This window comes from Tachypleus tridentatus, chromosome 7 (assembly GCF_004210375.1).
Source record: "Tachypleus tridentatus isolate NWPU-2018 chromosome 7, ASM421037v1, whole genome shotgun sequence".
In the NCBI taxonomy this organism is placed as follows: domain Eukaryota; kingdom Metazoa; phylum Arthropoda; class Merostomata; order Xiphosura; family Limulidae; genus Tachypleus; species Tachypleus tridentatus.
The window spans coordinates 71,989,176-72,008,230 of record NC_134831.1 but is presented as its reverse complement, the minus strand read 5'-3'; the positions used below and the strand labels follow the sequence as shown (position 1 = coordinate 72,008,230).

Sequence of the window (19,055 nt, the reverse complement as noted above, 5' to 3'; positions counted from 1 at the left end):
TGAGATTGATAAACAAGCTGCTGTCACCGCCAGAGCTCAAGAAGAGAAAAGCAAACAAGACATCAAGCTCCTACAAGTGTCTAAAGGCGACATCTTAAATTTAGGTTTGTACGAACTGAAAGAATCACAGAAGAAAGATGCTTCTCTACAGAAACTTTGAGAAAATTACTGGAAGAAAGATGAGCACAAAGCAAAGAGGAAACATACTTAAGAATAGAGGACTGGAAAGGAGCTCTATACCAAATGTATCAAGGCAGTCGTATTAGAGAAGTTAAACTGATTATTGTATCAACAAAATATCGGACTCAAGTGATAAAGTTGGCTCATGAATCAATTTTGGGAGGATACCAAGGAACAAAGAAAAAGGCAGATAGAATTCCCAGTAACTTCTACTGGCCAGGAGTTACTGGTGATGTTAGTAGATTCTGGAGGTCATGTGACATTTATCAAAGGACAGTACCTAGTTGGAAGGTAGCCAAAGTGCTACTGGGGAAGATGCCGCTCATAAAAGAGCAATTCAGCAGAGTGGCTGTGGACTTAACTAAGCTACTGGTACCTCTGTCTGACAAAGGCAACTGGTATGTGCTGACAGTATTCGACTGTGTGACACATTATCTGGAAGCAATAACAGTGGTGAAGATAGATACAGATAAGTAGCAGTAGCCCTCCTGAACGTGTTTTACAGAGTAGGCTTTTCGAGAGAAATGACAAGTGACAGAGGGACACAGTTTACTTCAGAAGTGATGCAATACTTGACAAATCTTTAACACTTTATACAATCCTATTTGTAATGGATTTTGTGAGAGAGGCAATGGAGATTTAAAGAGCATGCTAAAGACGATTTGCCAAGAGAAACCACATGACTGGAACAGGTACTTGCAGACAGTAGTATTCGCTTACCAAGAATTTCTACAAGTAAGTCCAGGATTTTCACTCTTCGAGTTACTGTATTGAAAAACAGTCTAAAGTGCAATGCAAATATTTAAAAATGTATGGAGGGAAGAAAAGGAGAAAGAAGTGAGGAACACATACAAGCAGTGGTGGGATTCAAAAATTTTAAGAAGGGGTTCTCTCAAGGAGATGTTTCCACGACATCAACAATTCGACGGTATAATTGAAGCCATCAACGGGTTCGCTAAGCTCAAAAATTTTAAGAACGGGTTCGCGCGAACCCCTGCGAACCCCCTGAATCCCACCACTGCATACAAGTATGTGTTCAGAAACAAACTGGAAGAAACTTGTCAACTCGCCCAATAGAGTTTGTATGTAGCTCAAGGTAGTCAGGAGCATTTCTATAACAAGGAAGCCAAAAAACTGATGTTTCATGGTTGAGAAAGTCTTAGTTCTACTGCCCACAGACCACAACATACTCACTCTGCAATGGAAAGGACATTTTGAAGTACAGGCTCAATAGAATTGACTACACGTTGAATTTGAATACCAAGATCTACCTTGCCAATCTGTTGAAGAAGTATTTTGGAAAAGAAGAAAACTAATTGGTGTAGCTAATGAAGCAAAGATGGATGCTGTAGGTATGGCTATTATAGATACAGAACAAGGAGAAAGCTACTTTTTCTTAGAGGATGAGAACCTACTAGACCTAAGATCTTCAGGTGAAGATGAGACATACAAATATGTCAACATCAGCAAAGAACTGACTAGCAAGAAGAGAAAACCACTGCAAGACCTATTGCGCCAATATGCAAATTTCTTCATGGATAAACCATGAAAAACAGATCTTTGCAATACCAGATCAAGACCACAACCAGGGATCCAGCCATAGTAAAGCCCTATCAGATGCCTTATGCAGTGAGAGACCAAATAATGCAAGAAGATGAGGCAATGAGCTAGAATAATCGAACCTTCATATTCAGCCTACTGTTCACCAGTTGTAATTGTGAAAAAGAGAGACGAATCAAACTGTTTCTGTGTAGACTTCCAGAAGCTCAACATCGTAACGAAATTTGACTCTGAACCTATGGGCAAATTATAGCTTCTGAAGTTTATAGTATACTGATTGTAGAGACCAAACAATATCCTAAAACTGTTTCCTGGCGCATCGATTTATAATATTAGACGAAGTTCTCGAAAGTTCACTTGGCAACAATATTCGGAAATACACTAGTGCTTTTATAAAACATATATTGTTGATTCTAACTCTCGAGAATTTTCTGCAAATTTAGAGAACATGCGGGTCTTACGCAATACATATTTAATAATATACACTACACGCATTAAATTGAAACAAACGTAGATATAAAAATAAATGTATAACAGTAAATCCGTTACAACGGATATCTTTCTGCTGATATATGAGGTAATGGCCTGAGGCTGCCAAGCCCTAGCATTTGAATTGCAGTGAACAAACTGGCTCTTTGTATATACTTTTTACTTTGTAGTTAAAACCAGGTTTACTTCTGTTACACAAACTTTTCATTTAAATTTTGAAGAGAGCTTTTCCTCATTGTAATTAAACCGGAAGACATAAAAGCCATTGTTGGAATGTATTGTTACCAAGATGCATTGTCTTTTTCTTTATATATTAGAAATTGTTCATATAACTGATTTTTACTAATACTTATTCTACGAATACGCCACTAATTCATTTTATGAATAATGTTAATTTTAATTCGTTTACAAAGAAATTTACCGACGTTTGATTGTACCTTTCTGCCGCTTTGTTAGCCAAGTTTCATTTTGCAATATATTTATCTGAGCTATGAACTGTAAGGTTTGGGTATGCTATAGGGTGAGGATTTGATGGACTATACGCTACTTTATATATATATAAAGCAGTTATCGAACTGTCTGGTATTAAGCAACTGCGAGAAACTGACTGAATCAATTTCGATGACGTTTGTTGAGCAATTCAGGTGGACATATTTGCTGACAGGAATCTGAGTTGCGTCTCAAAGATTGCGAGTAGAGTGCCCTAACCAAGAGGCCATGTCAGATCAATGACATGGCAAACGTTCTAAAAAAAAAGAAGAGTTCTTGAGACAATCCTTCCAATGGTTCAACCACGTGTCATGAAGAGCAGTAATATTAACCCAAGTCCTTAATGTGCGACCTACTTAACCTATAAAAAAATGGTTTCGTTGCACGAGTTAGGCCTCATATTTAGTTCCGCTCTGAATAAGTTTTTGACAGCAAGCAACAAAAAGTTTTGTTGCGGTCTAAAGGGCAAATGTTTAACCAGTAATTAAAAATCATGCTTAGAACTTAAACTATACCTTTATTTCTCACAATAAAATATCATCGTTATACAAAACTTCAAACTTTAAATTCAAATTTTTTAAATTTTGAAAACTCACAATAATGACCTTTTTTCAACAATGTGGTAAGCGCAACTACACTAATGATAAACTAATTGTTGATTGTTTTCGCTACTTATGTCGTTAGAAACTAGTAAGGTAACAAGGCTTAATAATAAGTTGGAAGATTTAGTTTTATTTATATTCACATCACGTGCAAATATCCAGTGTAAATATACATCCATGCGAACAAAGTTAATTTGAAAGACTGTTATTTTTCATAGCTTATTTATTATATTTTCTTAGAAACTGTATGTTAAGGTAACTTTGAGTGAGTGGCAAAATCTTCTACGCATATTAAAAACTATACCAATAATTTTGTAACCGTTTCTGTTTCTTATCAGGTTTATTTGGATTATTAGGTAAAAATTACTGTTCATATATCACTGTACTTAAATATAATAAAAAGACATCAGGGATTTGATTCCCTTCGGTGGGCTGAGCAGATAGCCGGCTGTGGCTTTGCTACAAGAAAAAAAAACACTTATAAAAAGAGAGAAAAATCTTTTACTTCTTATATGTTTGTTTAGGATTACTCGCAAAGCTATTTCAGGATTATCTGGGCTAGCCGTCCCTAATTTTAGAAGTAATAGACTACAGGTAAGATAATTAATTAACACTATCTACCGCCAACTAATTGATTACTTTTTACCAACGAAGAGTGGGATTGATAGTAATATTAAAACTTCCCCACAGCTGAAAGGGAAAACATTGGGATCTGGACCTGTGACCGCAGATTACTAGTGTGCCCTAACCAGCAGGTCACACCAGATCTTTATTTCTTCAAGTCCGCGTTAATGTTTAACATAACCAATGTTTGTTAATAGGTCTAACTTCACAAATCAACAGAACGTGTACTTACTTGTTAATTTCATACCCCTATTTCTTGGTCGAAACATAAATTTTATATCCACTAAACTAATTTAACTAACTAAAGACTGACAGTAACAAATCATTTGACTAACTAATGCAGTTATCACCCATTAACTGATTAACGAACTCACTTTAGCCAAACCTGCTTTATAAATGAGATTCAGATTTTTCATAGAAAAAGTTCCGAATTTTAAGGCCAGTTTCCTCTACTGTACATAATACTAATATTTGGAAACATCCAGGTTAACAAATACGCTACAACATTGATTTTTCATGAATTGCCAGGTAGTTAAGGCGCTAGACTTGTGACCTGAAGGTTGCGGGTTCAAATCCCTGTCACACCAAACATGCTCGCCTTTTCAGCAGTGGGAGAGTTATAATCTGACGGTCAATCCCACTATTCGTTGGTAAAAGAGTAGCCCAAAAGTTGGCGGTAGGTGGTGATGACTAGCTGCCTTCCCTCTAGTCTTACATTGCTAAATTATGGACAGCTAGAGCAGATAGCCCTCGAGTAGCTTTCGGCGAAATTCAAAAACAAACCTGAACTATGGAGCTCCTTGCATCCAAGTGATATGTCTTTGGACTTATACCTGTAGAAACTGGGTGTCGATACCCGTGGTTGGCAGAGCGCAGATAGTCATTTGTATAGCTTTGTGCTTAATAACAAACATATTCAGCTCTTTGAGCAATAACATTACACATTAATTTTAAACTTCCTTAATTAGCAACAAAATAACTTTTGGAAATTGAGAACGATAATATACGCAAGTTTAAACGTTGTAATTATCAATTAATTACTGGAATATTAAAATAAAGTACAATACAATTTTGATAACTAAAACAAATATCATTTTTTTCACTTATTTAATGTCCTTTGGCTGCACATTCATTAAGTCATTTTGTTGGGTTTTACTTGACGCATATTACGAACATGGGATAACTTCTAGACCTTTACAATCTTTTTATTATGGGAGTTGTCTTCGGGTAAGCGGTCAAGGGAATTTGCTGATGATTTGGTTCCTGGCTGTACACTGGAATGGTCTCGGACTCTAAAAGGTTGAGATACTTGTGGCGAATTCTTTAACGAAGCTGAATGTTTGACTGTTTTCTTGCTAGTCCACTTCGAAAGATGATTTCAGTGAATGTCCATTGGCTTTAACAACCTGTCTTGTTGGATTCTGTTGTGTTACACTTTAGGTTGGTTGTCTTTATTATGTAGCATTCTTGTTGCCACTAGAGGTTCAAACTCAACCACTATTGCTGTAACTACTGAGTTACGCAAAGTGATTTATTAGTCACGAACTGTGAAACAATATGAAGCATCTGTGTTTCTGCACGCATTCTTCTTTACTCGCACACCAGGTTCTGCAGAGAACCTTTCTGAAATGAAGGTGAATGTCAATCTTAGTCCTACTAGAACTTTATGGCCATTAGCGATTCGCATCAATTACTGTTCCACGTCGTGAGGCAAATTTACAGTTTCTGTTACCTGGTGAGGTCGAATAAAAGTAACTTTTTAGCCAGTGTAGTTCAGCATTATGCAACGCCCCCCTTAAATGAACCATCTAACTCAAAATTGGTTTCGATAAATAACGCACTCTTTTTATCTCAACTAGGACAGTTAATATATTCTTACCATCAGAATATCGTCTCTCTGATTTATTATCATCAGCTGATTCGTTACAGTTTCAGAGATAAATTCACATTTTCCTTTCTGTCAACCCCTAAGAACGTTTTCGCCTACAGTTCCAGGAAATATGTTATTTTAAGTTGCAGTTGAAACACCTGCTGTCCTGTAATTTCGTTATTCTATTTTGAGTAAAACAGTAATTTAATTTAATGATTAAGCTCGTCTAAGCCTCTATCATAGCTAGTCGATGTTTCCAAATTATTCAATTTAACAATCTCGTAATTCCTGAATGATGTTTCCAGTTTATTATCAGTGATTTTAAATGTTCTTCGGAAGATACATTGCTGTGCTATAAGTTAGTCCGCATATCAAATCATCTGCGGATATCCATCATTTCACGTTGTGTTTCTGGATACAATAGGTCTTTTTACACCTTTATGATTTTCAACTGAGGCCTCCTTCTTATTTTACTCCTAAACTTTGCTTTAGAAATTTTCTTCTAACGCAATACGCTAAATCTCTTTGATAAAGCAGTCATCAGTGCCTGATAGTTGTTATGGTTCTCAGTTAGAAAGTTTTCTAATGTTATAATCCTTCTCTGCGTCACTGGTTCATTTTTTTCTGTTTCACTAATACTCTCTTATACTTCTTTGATTTTGTTCTTATAACACTTCTGCAACAGAACTTTTCACCCTGTCACGCCTTTAACATGATTAAGGTCGGATTATTTTATACCAGAAGTTTCCACGATTGGTGGTTTCAACAGTTATCAAAACCCCCAAGTTTCAACCCAATTCTTAGTTGTTTTTGTTTGTTTTGTTTTTGAATTAAGCACAAAGCTACACGATGGGCTATCTGTACTCTGCCAACCTGGGGGTGTCGAAACCCGGTTTTTAGCGTTGTAACTCCGCAGACATACTACTGTACCACTGGGGGACTTCAGTTTTTGGATTACTATCGTTGTATTTAATTTTCCAAATCAACTTTAAATGGGTTGTTCATTATAACCTGGTGTCTTAGTTATCTTGTTGAATTTTGAATATATTATTTGTCGTAATTCGTATAGTTATAATAACGTGAACAAAGAAAATAAAAAAAATACTCGTATGTTTAGACATGTAACACTGATGCTCGCATTCGAGACGTCTTATTTAATCAATCAGTTAGTTGTTCGATATTTGATAATTAAGTTAATAAATCTTAAATTAAACGTTTCAATTTCCTTCAGAATGTAATGATGTATTTATTTATAATTTCACTCTAAATATATAAAAACTAAAATATTTTATAAACAAAAACAGTGCATTTACAGTTATAATTTGTCCCCCGCGAGTACAGCGGTAAGTCTACGGATTTACAACGCGAAAATCAGGGGTTCGATTTCCCTCGTTGGACTCAGCAGATAGCTCGAGGTGGCTTTGCTAAATGAAAACACACAGGCGATAATTTCGAATGTTGAAGTTTTGAAAGTCGACAAGCCTAAAAGCGTAACTTGATTACGTAGAGAATTTGCGTCATATGATGACGTAAGTTTTAGTTTACACATGAAAATCCTAAATGGATTTGTTTATTTTCCTCCCTAAAGTACGTAAGATTTTTTTTCTATTGAGACGAATCTAAGATTTTGACACATTTATTTCCCACAGTAGCTTGATAAGTCTGTCAAACGAATATATATAACACCCAAAACTTGCGAAATATATGCCATATCACTTTCTTTTTTTCGCTCGTTTATAAATAGGATATTGTTGTAACCCGGTTCTGATGAAATACTTTACAGTTCAATAAACTGTAAGTGAAAAAAGAGATTTATTAGAATTTTAAACCAAATTTTTAAAAGTTTCCACGTCACAGAAACATTTCTCCCCAGTGACTGAACAGTAATTCTGAAGGTTTATAACGCTAAAATCTGGGTTTCAATTCCCATGGTGAGCATAGCACACGGATGGACCACTGTGTAACTTTGAGTTAATAACAAACAAACATAAAAGCAACATTAATTCGAAAGGGAATGAACAGCAATACTGAAGTTGCATATTCAAATACTTCGAACATATTCGGTGGTCGGTATGACCTAGAAGTTAGTGCGTTGGTCTGTGAATCTGATGATCCATGAGTAAGAAAGTTAACTTAATCTAGTGTACAGTCATTTATGGCATTTGGTATATGTGGGAGTGAGTTATTAACCATAGGGGCCAGAGCCCCCATAAAATATTTTTGGAGCCCGCTGTGTTAAATTGTCTTATGTATTTCCTTTAAATTATGAACACGAACAGAGGATTCAAATATTAAAATACATATGGATTCAATTATATTTGTTGTATAATAATTATTCTGAGGAAAAGTTTCATTTTAATTATTTTATATGAAATACTGATTTATGATTGTATAGAGGCTTGAATACGTTAAATAAAAACGAATTCCTGAACCTCACTGTTCCGTTACAAACAGTGTACGGTCGTGCTCTATCCGACGACCATGTATCTTAACAATAGTCCTGGAGCGTTGCTTTCATTTACTAGAGCTCCGTCCAAGAGGCGTTATATTCAAACCATATTACTTCTCTCTGATAGTATATGTCAAGGAAGCAGTTTGTGCACACGTGACTTGAGCCAGTTTTATTTTTTCTAAGAGAGCCTTCTTCATTATATTGCCTGGAACATGTGGCAGCTTTTGCAACTGATCTTTGTGTCCATTAATTCTCGCCTGTTACAAGACCTCGCACTTTGCTTGCCATTGCTAAAGCAAGACTTGTCGCGTGTCTCTTTCCGAATATTCCTGTGTTTTCCAATGCCACGGAGTATATGTACGCCTGGAAATTATACATCATAGATATGTGCACATCTTTAAGATCTGAATGTATTGGTATTTTGTGTCTGAAAGGTCTGTTTTATAACCTTCATAAATTTTTGTTTGCCTGTTTTGAATTTCGCGCAAAGCTACACGAAGGCTATCTGCGCTAGCCGTCCCTAATTTAGCGGTGTAAGACTAGAGGGAAGGCAGCTATTCACCACCACCCTCCGCCAACTCTTGTACTACTCTTTTACCAACGAATAGCGGAGTTGATCGTCACATTATAACGCCCCCACGGCTGAAATGGCGAGCATGTTTCGTGCGAAGGGGATTCGAACCCTAGACCCTCAGATTACCAGTTTAGCGCCCTACCCACCTGGTCATGCCGGGCCCTTCATAAATGAAGAAAGGAAAGAAAGAGAAAGAAATTGGTAGCATAAAATTAGCTCTAAAACGCTAAACAATGTATGTAGTTCTGATACATTCTGATCCACCGTGACTTTATATTGGCCGTGATTGTCAAGAGACTTAATTATTTGCACAGTCAAAATAGTTTTAATATAACGTACTCAACAGGGGTGGCAATAAGGACTGTGCGTTACGGGGCTGAAGCCACCCCAGAACGTACGCATTTTACCCTCCTCTGTCACCACGTGCACCCAACAAAATGCTTACTATTATAGGTATTTCACTTCATATAAAAACAGAGTTTATTTGCCCACAAGGCGTATAGCGTAGACCCGGAAAAAATTTAGCGCCACTCACGATACTTAACTCTGTACAACTAAAAATTTAACATCATGCGTGAAATAAGGTATAGTACAGAAGCTAATGTCTATATGTGCTTTGTAGTAAAACTTCAGTAATTGCTATATTTTTTTATTTTATGCTTTAAATTAGAATGTATTTATGCAAACACAGATAACCCTACAATGCTCTTCTCCTCTGAGTGATCCGGCATGGCCAGGTGGCTAAGGGGCGCTCGGTTCGCAATCTGTAGGTCGCGGGTTCGAATCCCCGTCACCATCAAACATGCTTGCTCTTTCAGCTATGGAAACGTTATAACGTGACGGCTAACCTCCCTATTTGTTGGTAAAAGAGTAGACCAAAAATTGACGGCAGACGGTAATGACTAGTTGCCTTCCCTCTAGTCTTTTACTGCTAAATTAGGAAGAGCTAGGTCAGATAACCCTTGTGTAACTTTTGCGCGAAATTCTGTTGAAAGAAATTAAACTTTAATAGCACAGTGTGTGACTGAAGGTTACCTTTGTACAACAGGTTAATGAGTAAATATTTTATGTGGGTGTGTGTGTTTTTCTTACAGCAAAGCCACATTGCTGTATCCAGCGAGGGAGATCGAGCCCCTGATTTAAGTGTTATAAATCTATAGACTTACCGCTGTTCCACAGGAGGCTAAATATTTTATTATATTTGAGAATAGATATGGCCTAATTTCAAATATTTCTTATACTTTAAATGTTTATTTCTTTCAACAACTCTGGTGTTTGAAACGTTAAACGATTGTCGTTTTAATTTTAATACATGGGTTAATACAAGTTTTCGGCAGCATAACTTAATATAAATATTTCTTTTTATTTATTCGATATTTTTACCGCAAAGTTACGAAATATCCAGTCACTGTCAATGCTATTTAATTGTCAGTTATCACGTGTCTCTTCAAGCGATCCACGTGAAGAGATTTTCATCACGAGGTATAAATATATACTTTTAACAGTTTGTTAGTTGAGTTTCGCTCAAAGTTTTCATAGCTATCTTCGCTAGTCGTTCCTGTTTTATGTGATCGATTACCAGTTAAAACCTCCCACCATATAAAAAAAAACCAACAAAAAAACAGTATTTACATTACGTTATACCATCCTTACGGCTGAAAAAAACAAGCATGTTCGATGACGTCATTTAAACCCGCACTCTTTAATACATATTTTTTATTATGTCTATCCCTAAAACAAATACATACACTAACTACTACACCAAGCCAGGCCTCTTTTGAGAGTTTCTAAATAGTTGAGTTTATTATAGCTATACTATCTTTACTTAGCTAGAATATTATCATAATCACGGTTTAAAATATTTATACGAAATTCAGTTTGTTTCTTTGTTATTAAGTACAAAACTACAGAATAAATTATCGGTAAAAGAGACGGAGTTGCATAAACTGTTTCCATATAGAGTAATTTATCATAATCGAGACATAAACTACCCTCTACGATTCTTAGGTATATCAGTAGCAGACTTCTTTTTGTGGTGTTATTTAAAGGTCAGACTGTATATTAACACGCCTCGGAGATTACAGGATATGGAAGTTAACATAAAGATAGAAATTTATAGCCTTATGTCTGAATTAATTGTTAATTCACAGTAGCGCCAGCATGCTTCGCAATACAGCGCTTGGTCAGTCACTAAGCTTGTTTGAGAGGTACATGCATTTGTTCTCCTAATACTTATTTATACCAGTTCCACTAAAATTATAGGGTTAAGACAGTTTTCTTGTATGTATCGTGTACAAGTTGTCTGTGTTGCGAACGTCTTGGGCCAGCTGAACACACTTGGAACTGCACTTATTGTTTCTAGTTTTATTTGGGATGAATGTTCAAACAACAATCTATATATATATATATATATATACACATACTACTTTTACAATATTCTCTGACAACCACTTTCCAAGGCTACTATAGATATTAACAAAAGGGGTAAGTATTATTAAAATATTAGTCACTATAAAGTATCATGCATCCCGTAAGTCCACTCATAGGCCTACACAAATAATTTAATAGATTAAGCTTAGGTAATTGGGACGTGTTGGGGGGTTTGTATTTTGAAAAGTTAATTAAACTTCACTCAACATAAAAGAGGTTATAAAATGGAAATAATTTTAGGCAAATTTCAAACTTAAAAGCAGAATTACTGAAAACTGTTAAACATAGGCCTACCATATCTAATTTCCGATACTTAGATGTCAAGCACGGGGTGGTTATGCCAAACCCCAGCTACTCGTTTTCACTGGTCCAGTCTGAACGCATGAAAACACTTTCTACATAGTTTCAAATTTGAAGGCCATGAATGACTCCCAGGCACAAAACAAGTCATATAAGGCATTTTTGACCTATTATATTTATGAAATAAATAGAAAACACAATAATATGGGGTTACAATGACCAAGAGAAATATAATATATAATATATATATAATAGAATATATAGAAATATAATATAAACATCCGGGTATCTGACAATAGATCGCTACTGACGCTCTCTACTGGCATAATTAGTACAGTCTCTTATAGAAGGTGTCATCGTTAGAGCTCTTGTCTCTCAAAGAAACAAAATGTTAGTGGACTTATAATGCTGGAAACAAGGTTTCGAAACCCATGGTGAGAAGAGCACAGATAGTCCTTTGTTTTGCTTTGCGCTTAACTACAACGAACAAGCCTTAGAGCTCGCCAGTATGTAGCAGTTCGTGGTGGACACCTACCAAACATTATTTTTCACACTTAATGATTACAAGAAATCTGATTGAGCTACGGTTTCATAAATAGTGTACGTAAATTATTGCCAGTAAATTTTGTTGTCAATTATTGCAGTTTTAAATTCCTACACTTTTTCTTAGTGGCTTGTTCATACACACAATGAAGGTGAGGAACTGCATAAGTTAGGGTATGTGCAGAATAACAACGACATCTGGAAAAGCATTTCAAAAGCGTTCATTGATAAATTCAACGAAGCATGTTAATAAGGTGTAATATTTTATGTAAAGCAAAAGGCTATAATACAAATTACTAGACTATTAAATATCTTAGTTGTTATTTTGTATACTTACTAGGGTAATGATTGTAACATTAATAATTTAACTTTATTAGTTGCTGGCGATTCCTGCACGTCCAGATGTCTGTACCAGAGGGAAAATAGACTACATTTTAAAAGTTAAACAAACACATTTCTAATGTCAGTCTTACATATTTAAGGGAAAGAAAATACCTATATGGTACACCATACTAAGAACAGACATGTGTATGGATGTTAAGGGAATGAAATTTGACTAATAAATAAATTAAAAATAAATTGTATATATTTTCCCTCTGGGTCCAGTATTCTGGAACACCCTGTATATTGTTGCCTATGTGCCTCCAAAATTATTTACGTGATTGTATATTGCAGAGTATATGAAAAGATATATGTAAAATGTTCTATTTGAGCTATTTTACAAATATTATTAAAAGTGACCATAAATGTTCAAAATAGACAATGTAACTTCAGAAACGTGGTTTAAATCAAACGTCAGGTATAGAAATATTTGTTTGTTTTTGAATTTCGCACAAAGCTACACGAGAGCTATCTGCGCTAGCCATTCCTAATTTTGCAGTGAAGACTAGAGGGAAGGCAGCTAATCATCACCACCCACCGCCAACTCTTGGGCTACTGTTTTACCAACGAATAGTAGGTAACTGTAACATTATAACTATTACGATAAGTTTTACAGAGGTGTCTTGTAATTACTCAACTTTATTACCCTGTTGAGAATTGTACACGTATAGATTACTTGTTTAAACTATTTACAAACTAGTTTAATGAATTTTTAATTTTTTTTCAAAGTTGAGCAAAAATACATTTTAATTTAGTTAAAGTTTTATTTTTGGCAAAAACAAATAACCTGCATCAGCTATTTGCTCCACTTGTTGGATGAATAAAATAATTTTGGATAGCTAAATATGCTGAATATAAAATTAAATATCTCTAAGAAACCTAGTTTTCATCTTTTGTTTCGGCACAAAATTGCTTGTAACAAGGTTTATAACTTTTGATAAAAATTAATACAAGAGCTACGATTCGTTGCATAAATTACTTGTGCTTTCTGTAATCACAGAGAATAACTTACAAGGAAGTGTTATTGAAGGTTAATAACGCGCAGCGATCTTTTATTATTTTTTTATTTTTATGTATACTTAACACATAAGAAATGGTCTTTCTAAACATGCGCACTAAGTATTAAAAGTAGGCCAACCGAAATCGTTTTTATACAGCAGTTAGCGCGTTCGAGATGACACTGAGGTAGGACTCAACCACGCACAGTTGCATGCTTAATCTACCATCACCATGGCAAATAAACAAGAACTTTTCTGTGGACTAGAAGGGTATGTTGATATAAATAAATATTTGTGGTACCAATGGAAAATGAAAGAGTTTGTATGTGTGAAAATATTTAGTCTAGCAATATTTTGAAAAAAACCGAGAAAAATACTTTAGAATATGAGTAATTGTGCAAGATGACATAACGTAGTTTGGTGGAATATTAAATATTTTTTTATTTGTTTCATAAAGTTTCGCACCTTGAGTAAGATATTAACTGGAATATGGATAGACTGGCAAATTTATTTTATCTGTACAAGTTGAAGAATTTGGAGGAGTTTTAAAGTTGTTTGTTTTAGAGCAAAGTTACATTGGTCTCTCTCTGTGTCCACTAGGAGGAATTGAACCCTGGATGTTAGTGTTGTAAGTCTATAGACTTACCGCTATCTCACCAAGGAACAATAATTTTAAGATAGATTATATTTATTGTTTGTTTGTTTTGGAATTTCGCACAAAGCTACTCAAGAGCTATCTGTGCTAGCCGTCCCTAATTTAGCAGTGTTAGACTAGAGGGAAGGCAGCTAGTCATCACCACCCACCGCCAACTCTTGGGCTACTCTTTTACCAACGAAGAGTGGGATTGACCGTCACATTATACGCCCCCACGGCTAGGAGGGCGAGCATGTTTAGTGCGACACGGGCGCGAACCCGCGACCCTCGGATTACGAGTCGCACGCATTACGCGCTTATATTTATTAAACTGGGAAAGTTGTATAAATAAGTAAGCAAACTGAATTCAAACGTTCATGTAGCTTGACTGGGTTAACTATTAAAGGGTTTAGATTAATGGAAGGATTGCATAAATAAGTAGGCTAGGTGGATTTATTTTGTTGATGGAGTTTGATGACGAATGAATTTCTGTAATAATGTTCAATTAATAAAACATTCATAAGTAATGTGTTGAAATTATTCCTGTATTCTTAAGTGGATCTAAAACTCCAAGATTTCCTGTGTTCATTGTAGATATACGAGTTGATATTCGCACAATTTGACACTTTTTATATGCAAATAAAAATAACAGTCTGCCTTTATCCCAGTTTTTTTTTTTATATCTACTAGCGAACAGTTATTCCAAATATATGCATATTAATATACAGTTATCAAAGTGCTGCATAACAAAGAGTCCAGCATCACTCAATGAACATTGGGATGGTTTGATAGTTAGGATACTTGAATTACAATCTGAGGGTCGCGGGTTCGAATCCCCATTACTGAACGTGTTTTCCCCTTTTAGCTGTTGGGGCGTTATAATGTTATGCTAAATCCCATTATTCGTTAATAAAAAAAAAAGTAGTGCAAGAGTTAATGGTGGGTGGTGTTGACAAGTTGCTTTCTCTCTGTTTATCATTGCTAACTTATGGACGGCTAGCGCAGATAGCCCTCGTGAAGCTTTGTGCGAAGTTTAAAATCAAACAAGCATCTGTCGGGTAGGGGGTAGTAACGCCTTCGTTTTCACGGTGATGCTAAATATTTGTCTTAAGCCAAGAAGAGTTGAAATATTAGTGTAACCATCACCTAGGTTATGTTGATAGTTATACTTTCATATTTATTCCAGGAAAGATTTTATTTTTAGCTCGATTAATTCAGTCAATATTTTTCATAAACTAATGCGTCATGCACTGTAAAATAATAATGAGATCGAACATAGTGTTTTATAAAGATCACTTTGTCTAAAAGATACAAGCGAACTAGCTCAGACCGACTGTGAGTACAAGTGTGTCAAGCGCTAACTTTAATAAACTATAGTATTTTTTTTTGAACATCTGATATGAAGCAACCAAACTTACCATTCATTCATCCCCCAAACGTTTTAAGAATATGGTTAACATCTGTGTTTCTTACTTTTCAGAAACAGGGAATACGCAGTATCTGTCTGTAGAAATAAAAATACATTCTGATATCTGAACTCGTAATCACAAGCTTATAACATTAATCCATTAATGTAACGCAGTTCGATCATACATGGGCCTCCTCCATCGGCCAGGAATGGGCTAGTGGGTAGCGTGCCTTGACTGTAAAACGGAGGGTTCATGGTTCGCGTCTCCTTGCGCAAAAAAAATGTTTCACATTTCTTGAGCATGGAGTGCTATGAAAATGATACTTAAGCCACATTATTTAATTACATAAGAGTAAACCCATCAAGGCTTTTGCAGTGGGTATCGTCGATTGGCTGTCTTCTCTGTAGTTTATCGATTCAACATTAGGGATAGCTAGCTATGCACAAGTAGACCTTGTATAGGTTCACACGAACATTCTAAAAAAACAAGCAAAACACTTTTTCAAAGGCGCCATTATTTTTGGTCCAAATGCCTATCAATTTAAATTATTTCGTAGACTTTAAAAAATTATTGGGGCTGCAATTATTGATTTCACTTAGAACCAATGCTCTGAGATACCTGTACAGTCCACTGTGAAAAGTAATTGTTGAGCACTTCAGACACCCTAAGAGCCGCTGAACAATAACATACAGTAAATCTACACTATTATTTAAGTTACGTCACATTTTGAAATATGAATAATAATGCGATTAATTGATAACAATATTCTGCTTACAAATAACATTTGGTATCAGCATTATTCAAAGTGAATGTTGTGCTTTGCCTGCGTGCACAGCTTTTCAAACACATCGCGAGAAGCCGTTGCCGTAAACGGGAGACAGACGAACGCTCGAATAGACGTCACCATCCGCAATATATATATATTTATTGTTAAATCTTAGTTTTATCTGATTAGTGATTAATCCATGACGTAATTAAATTCATTTGGTTTAAATTTCGTACAAATCTATATAACGTCTATGTGCACTAGGTGCCCTTACTTAAGCAGTGATAGATTAGTCAACACCACCCACTGCCAGTTCTTGGGCTTCTCTTTTACCAAAGAATAATGAGACTGACGGTAAAGTTATGACGCCTCCACGGTGACGGGGATCGGAATCTGAGACCCTCAGACTGCGAGACGAGCACACTAACTGTATTTAAATATGTGACAGTTCTACTATAGTGTACATATTTTTCATTATATTTATTGTTTCCCTTATTAAGTGTTGTGATTTAAGTATTGCTGATGGCTTTTTGAATTTCGCGCAATGTTTCACGAAGGCTACCTCTGCTAGCCGTCCCTACTTTAACAGTGTAAAACTAAAGGGAAGGCAGCTAGTCATCAACACCCACCGCCAACTCTTGGGCTACTCTTTTTACCAACGAATAGTGGGATTGATCGTAACATTATAACACTCCCACGGCTAAAAGAGCGAACATGTTTGGTGTGACGGGGGTTCCAACCCTCGACCCTCAGTTTTTAAGTAAAAACTTAAAACTAAAGAATGTGTGTATATAAATATATATATATATATTACTGTAAATACTTAAAACTAAAGGTTATATATATTACTATAAAAATTCGAGATTATACAAGTTTGGAGAAATATTTTAAGAATTGTATTAATACACATGTAGACAGGACACAAATAAATTAATTAGGACCCATTAGGAGTAATAAATGCAAAAATTTTGAAAATATAATTTAAAAATCAACTCAGAAGGCCAAAACTGCCTCTTTTTACGAATATTGAAAATAACTCAGTGGTTCCCATGTTATCGTAGAATAAGTTTTTGCTTCGAGATCTTAAAGGAGAACAATACATTTTGGATTATATTTAATACAATTCCAAAAATTAGTTGGTATCAATTATAATATCAAACTTTAATACATTTCATTTCTTGCTGTTTAATGTATTTTTGTAGACTAATTTTGTTTATTTACCAATATATCTAAATCGTTGTTTTATAAAATAAGTTTTGTAAAACATTTAGCGGGGCTTCCTTATCACAGTTGGTGGTGGTTAGTGGCGATGGACAGCTGTTGGCGCTGGTTGAAGGACCATCGACAAATCACCTGGTAAGTTTGGTTTGGGTTGTTTTAAATTTCGCGCAAAGCTACACGAGGGTTGTTAAGCTCTCGTGTAGTTTTGTGCGAAAATCTAAAAACAAACAAACTATTATTAAAATTATGCCAGTCTGAATGGAAAGCATGCTCTGAATAAGGATTTGGACGTATCTCATGAAGTAAGCAGAGGTTACTGCTGTATAATTTTTGTGTTTTGCTCAAAAGTAATATTAAATAGACATGACTTAATTCATCATACAAGTCGAATAATCGTATCTTTACTTTCTGAATAAGCATACCGCTAATATTATTTTACGTATTTTTTATAACGTTTTAACACGCATGTCTCTAACCTTTGCTTTACTGTGTAGAAACATCAATGAGCCATTCAAACAATTTATCCAAGACCGAAATGCTCAAAACCAGTTCATGGCAGTTTATCAGACTGTTGTGCTTCATTTACTTTGAAGCATGGTGACACCAATAAATATTTCAAGCTACAACACAACAAACTGTGTTGGTGCCTTACACAACATTGATAGATTCGATTATATTAACATCTCTACGTCAGATTATTTCAACTTGACATTTACATATTTGAAGTAACAAGTAATTCCGTTTTCTTTTTCTGTCCAGTTGATTGGGATAAGTGAGTGTCAAGCTAGGATCAAGTGGATGGTAGACAGAGCTAAAGAAGAATTAGGCTTAAGTGAAGACATGCGGTTCTCAGCACTGGTAAGTTACATTTTGCTTTTTAAAAAGCCATTATTGTGCTTCTGCTTATCCCAATGTATGTTTAATAAGGTACTAAACCATTATTATTTACCTTTGACAAGATCCTCATTTGTATTACCATGGAAGATGTTAAAATAATTGCTAAATTTAGTTAACCAAATAAAACATATCGACATTTCAACGACATTAACAAAGTAAAGCATATATATATGCGACGTTAACCAAACAAAATATGCACTTATCAACGACACTGACGAATTAAACCTATAGGTATTACAACAACATTAACCAAACAAAACATATATATGCTTTTCAGCGACCCTAACAAATAAAAAAATATATGTATTACAACGACACTAACCAAGCAAAACATATAGGTATTACAGTGACATTAACCAAATAAAACACATATGTATTACAACGCCAGTAACGAAATAAAACATATAGGCATTTCAACGACACTGACAAATAAAACATATGTGCATTAAAACGACATTAACAAAACAAAACATATTGGTATTACAACGACACTAACAAATAAAACATATAGGTATTACAACGACGTTAATCAAACAAAACATAAAGGTATTACAATGACACTAACGAAATAAAACATATATATATACTAACAAATAAAATATATATGTATTACAACGACATTAACTAAACGAAACA

The 19,055-nt window shown here is 35.1% G+C and overlaps 2 protein-coding genes across 4 annotated transcripts in view; one reads left to right on the top strand and one right to left on the bottom strand.

Annotated features, from left to right (window-relative positions):
* LOC143255948 (arylsulfatase B-like) overlaps nt 1–19,055 on the bottom strand; it is an 81,145-nt gene that overhangs the window by 47,375 nt on the left and 14,715 nt on the right. The gene's annotated exons all lie outside the window — the stretch shown is intronic.
* LOC143255949 (N-acetyl-D-glucosamine kinase-like) overlaps nt 13,662–19,055 on the top strand; it is a 29,176-nt gene continuing 23,782 nt past the window's right edge. For both annotated transcript variants that reach the window (XM_076512417.1, XM_076512416.1), the window contains exons 1-3: nt 13,662–13,762; nt 17,573–17,657; nt 18,282–18,380. In XM_076512417.1, the coding sequence (XP_076368532.1) occupies nt 13,725–13,762; nt 17,573–17,657; nt 18,282–18,380 (222 nt within the window). In that variant the 5' untranslated portion in view covers nt 13,662–13,724. The remainder of the gene's footprint in view (nt 13,763–17,572; nt 17,658–18,281; nt 18,381–19,055) is intronic.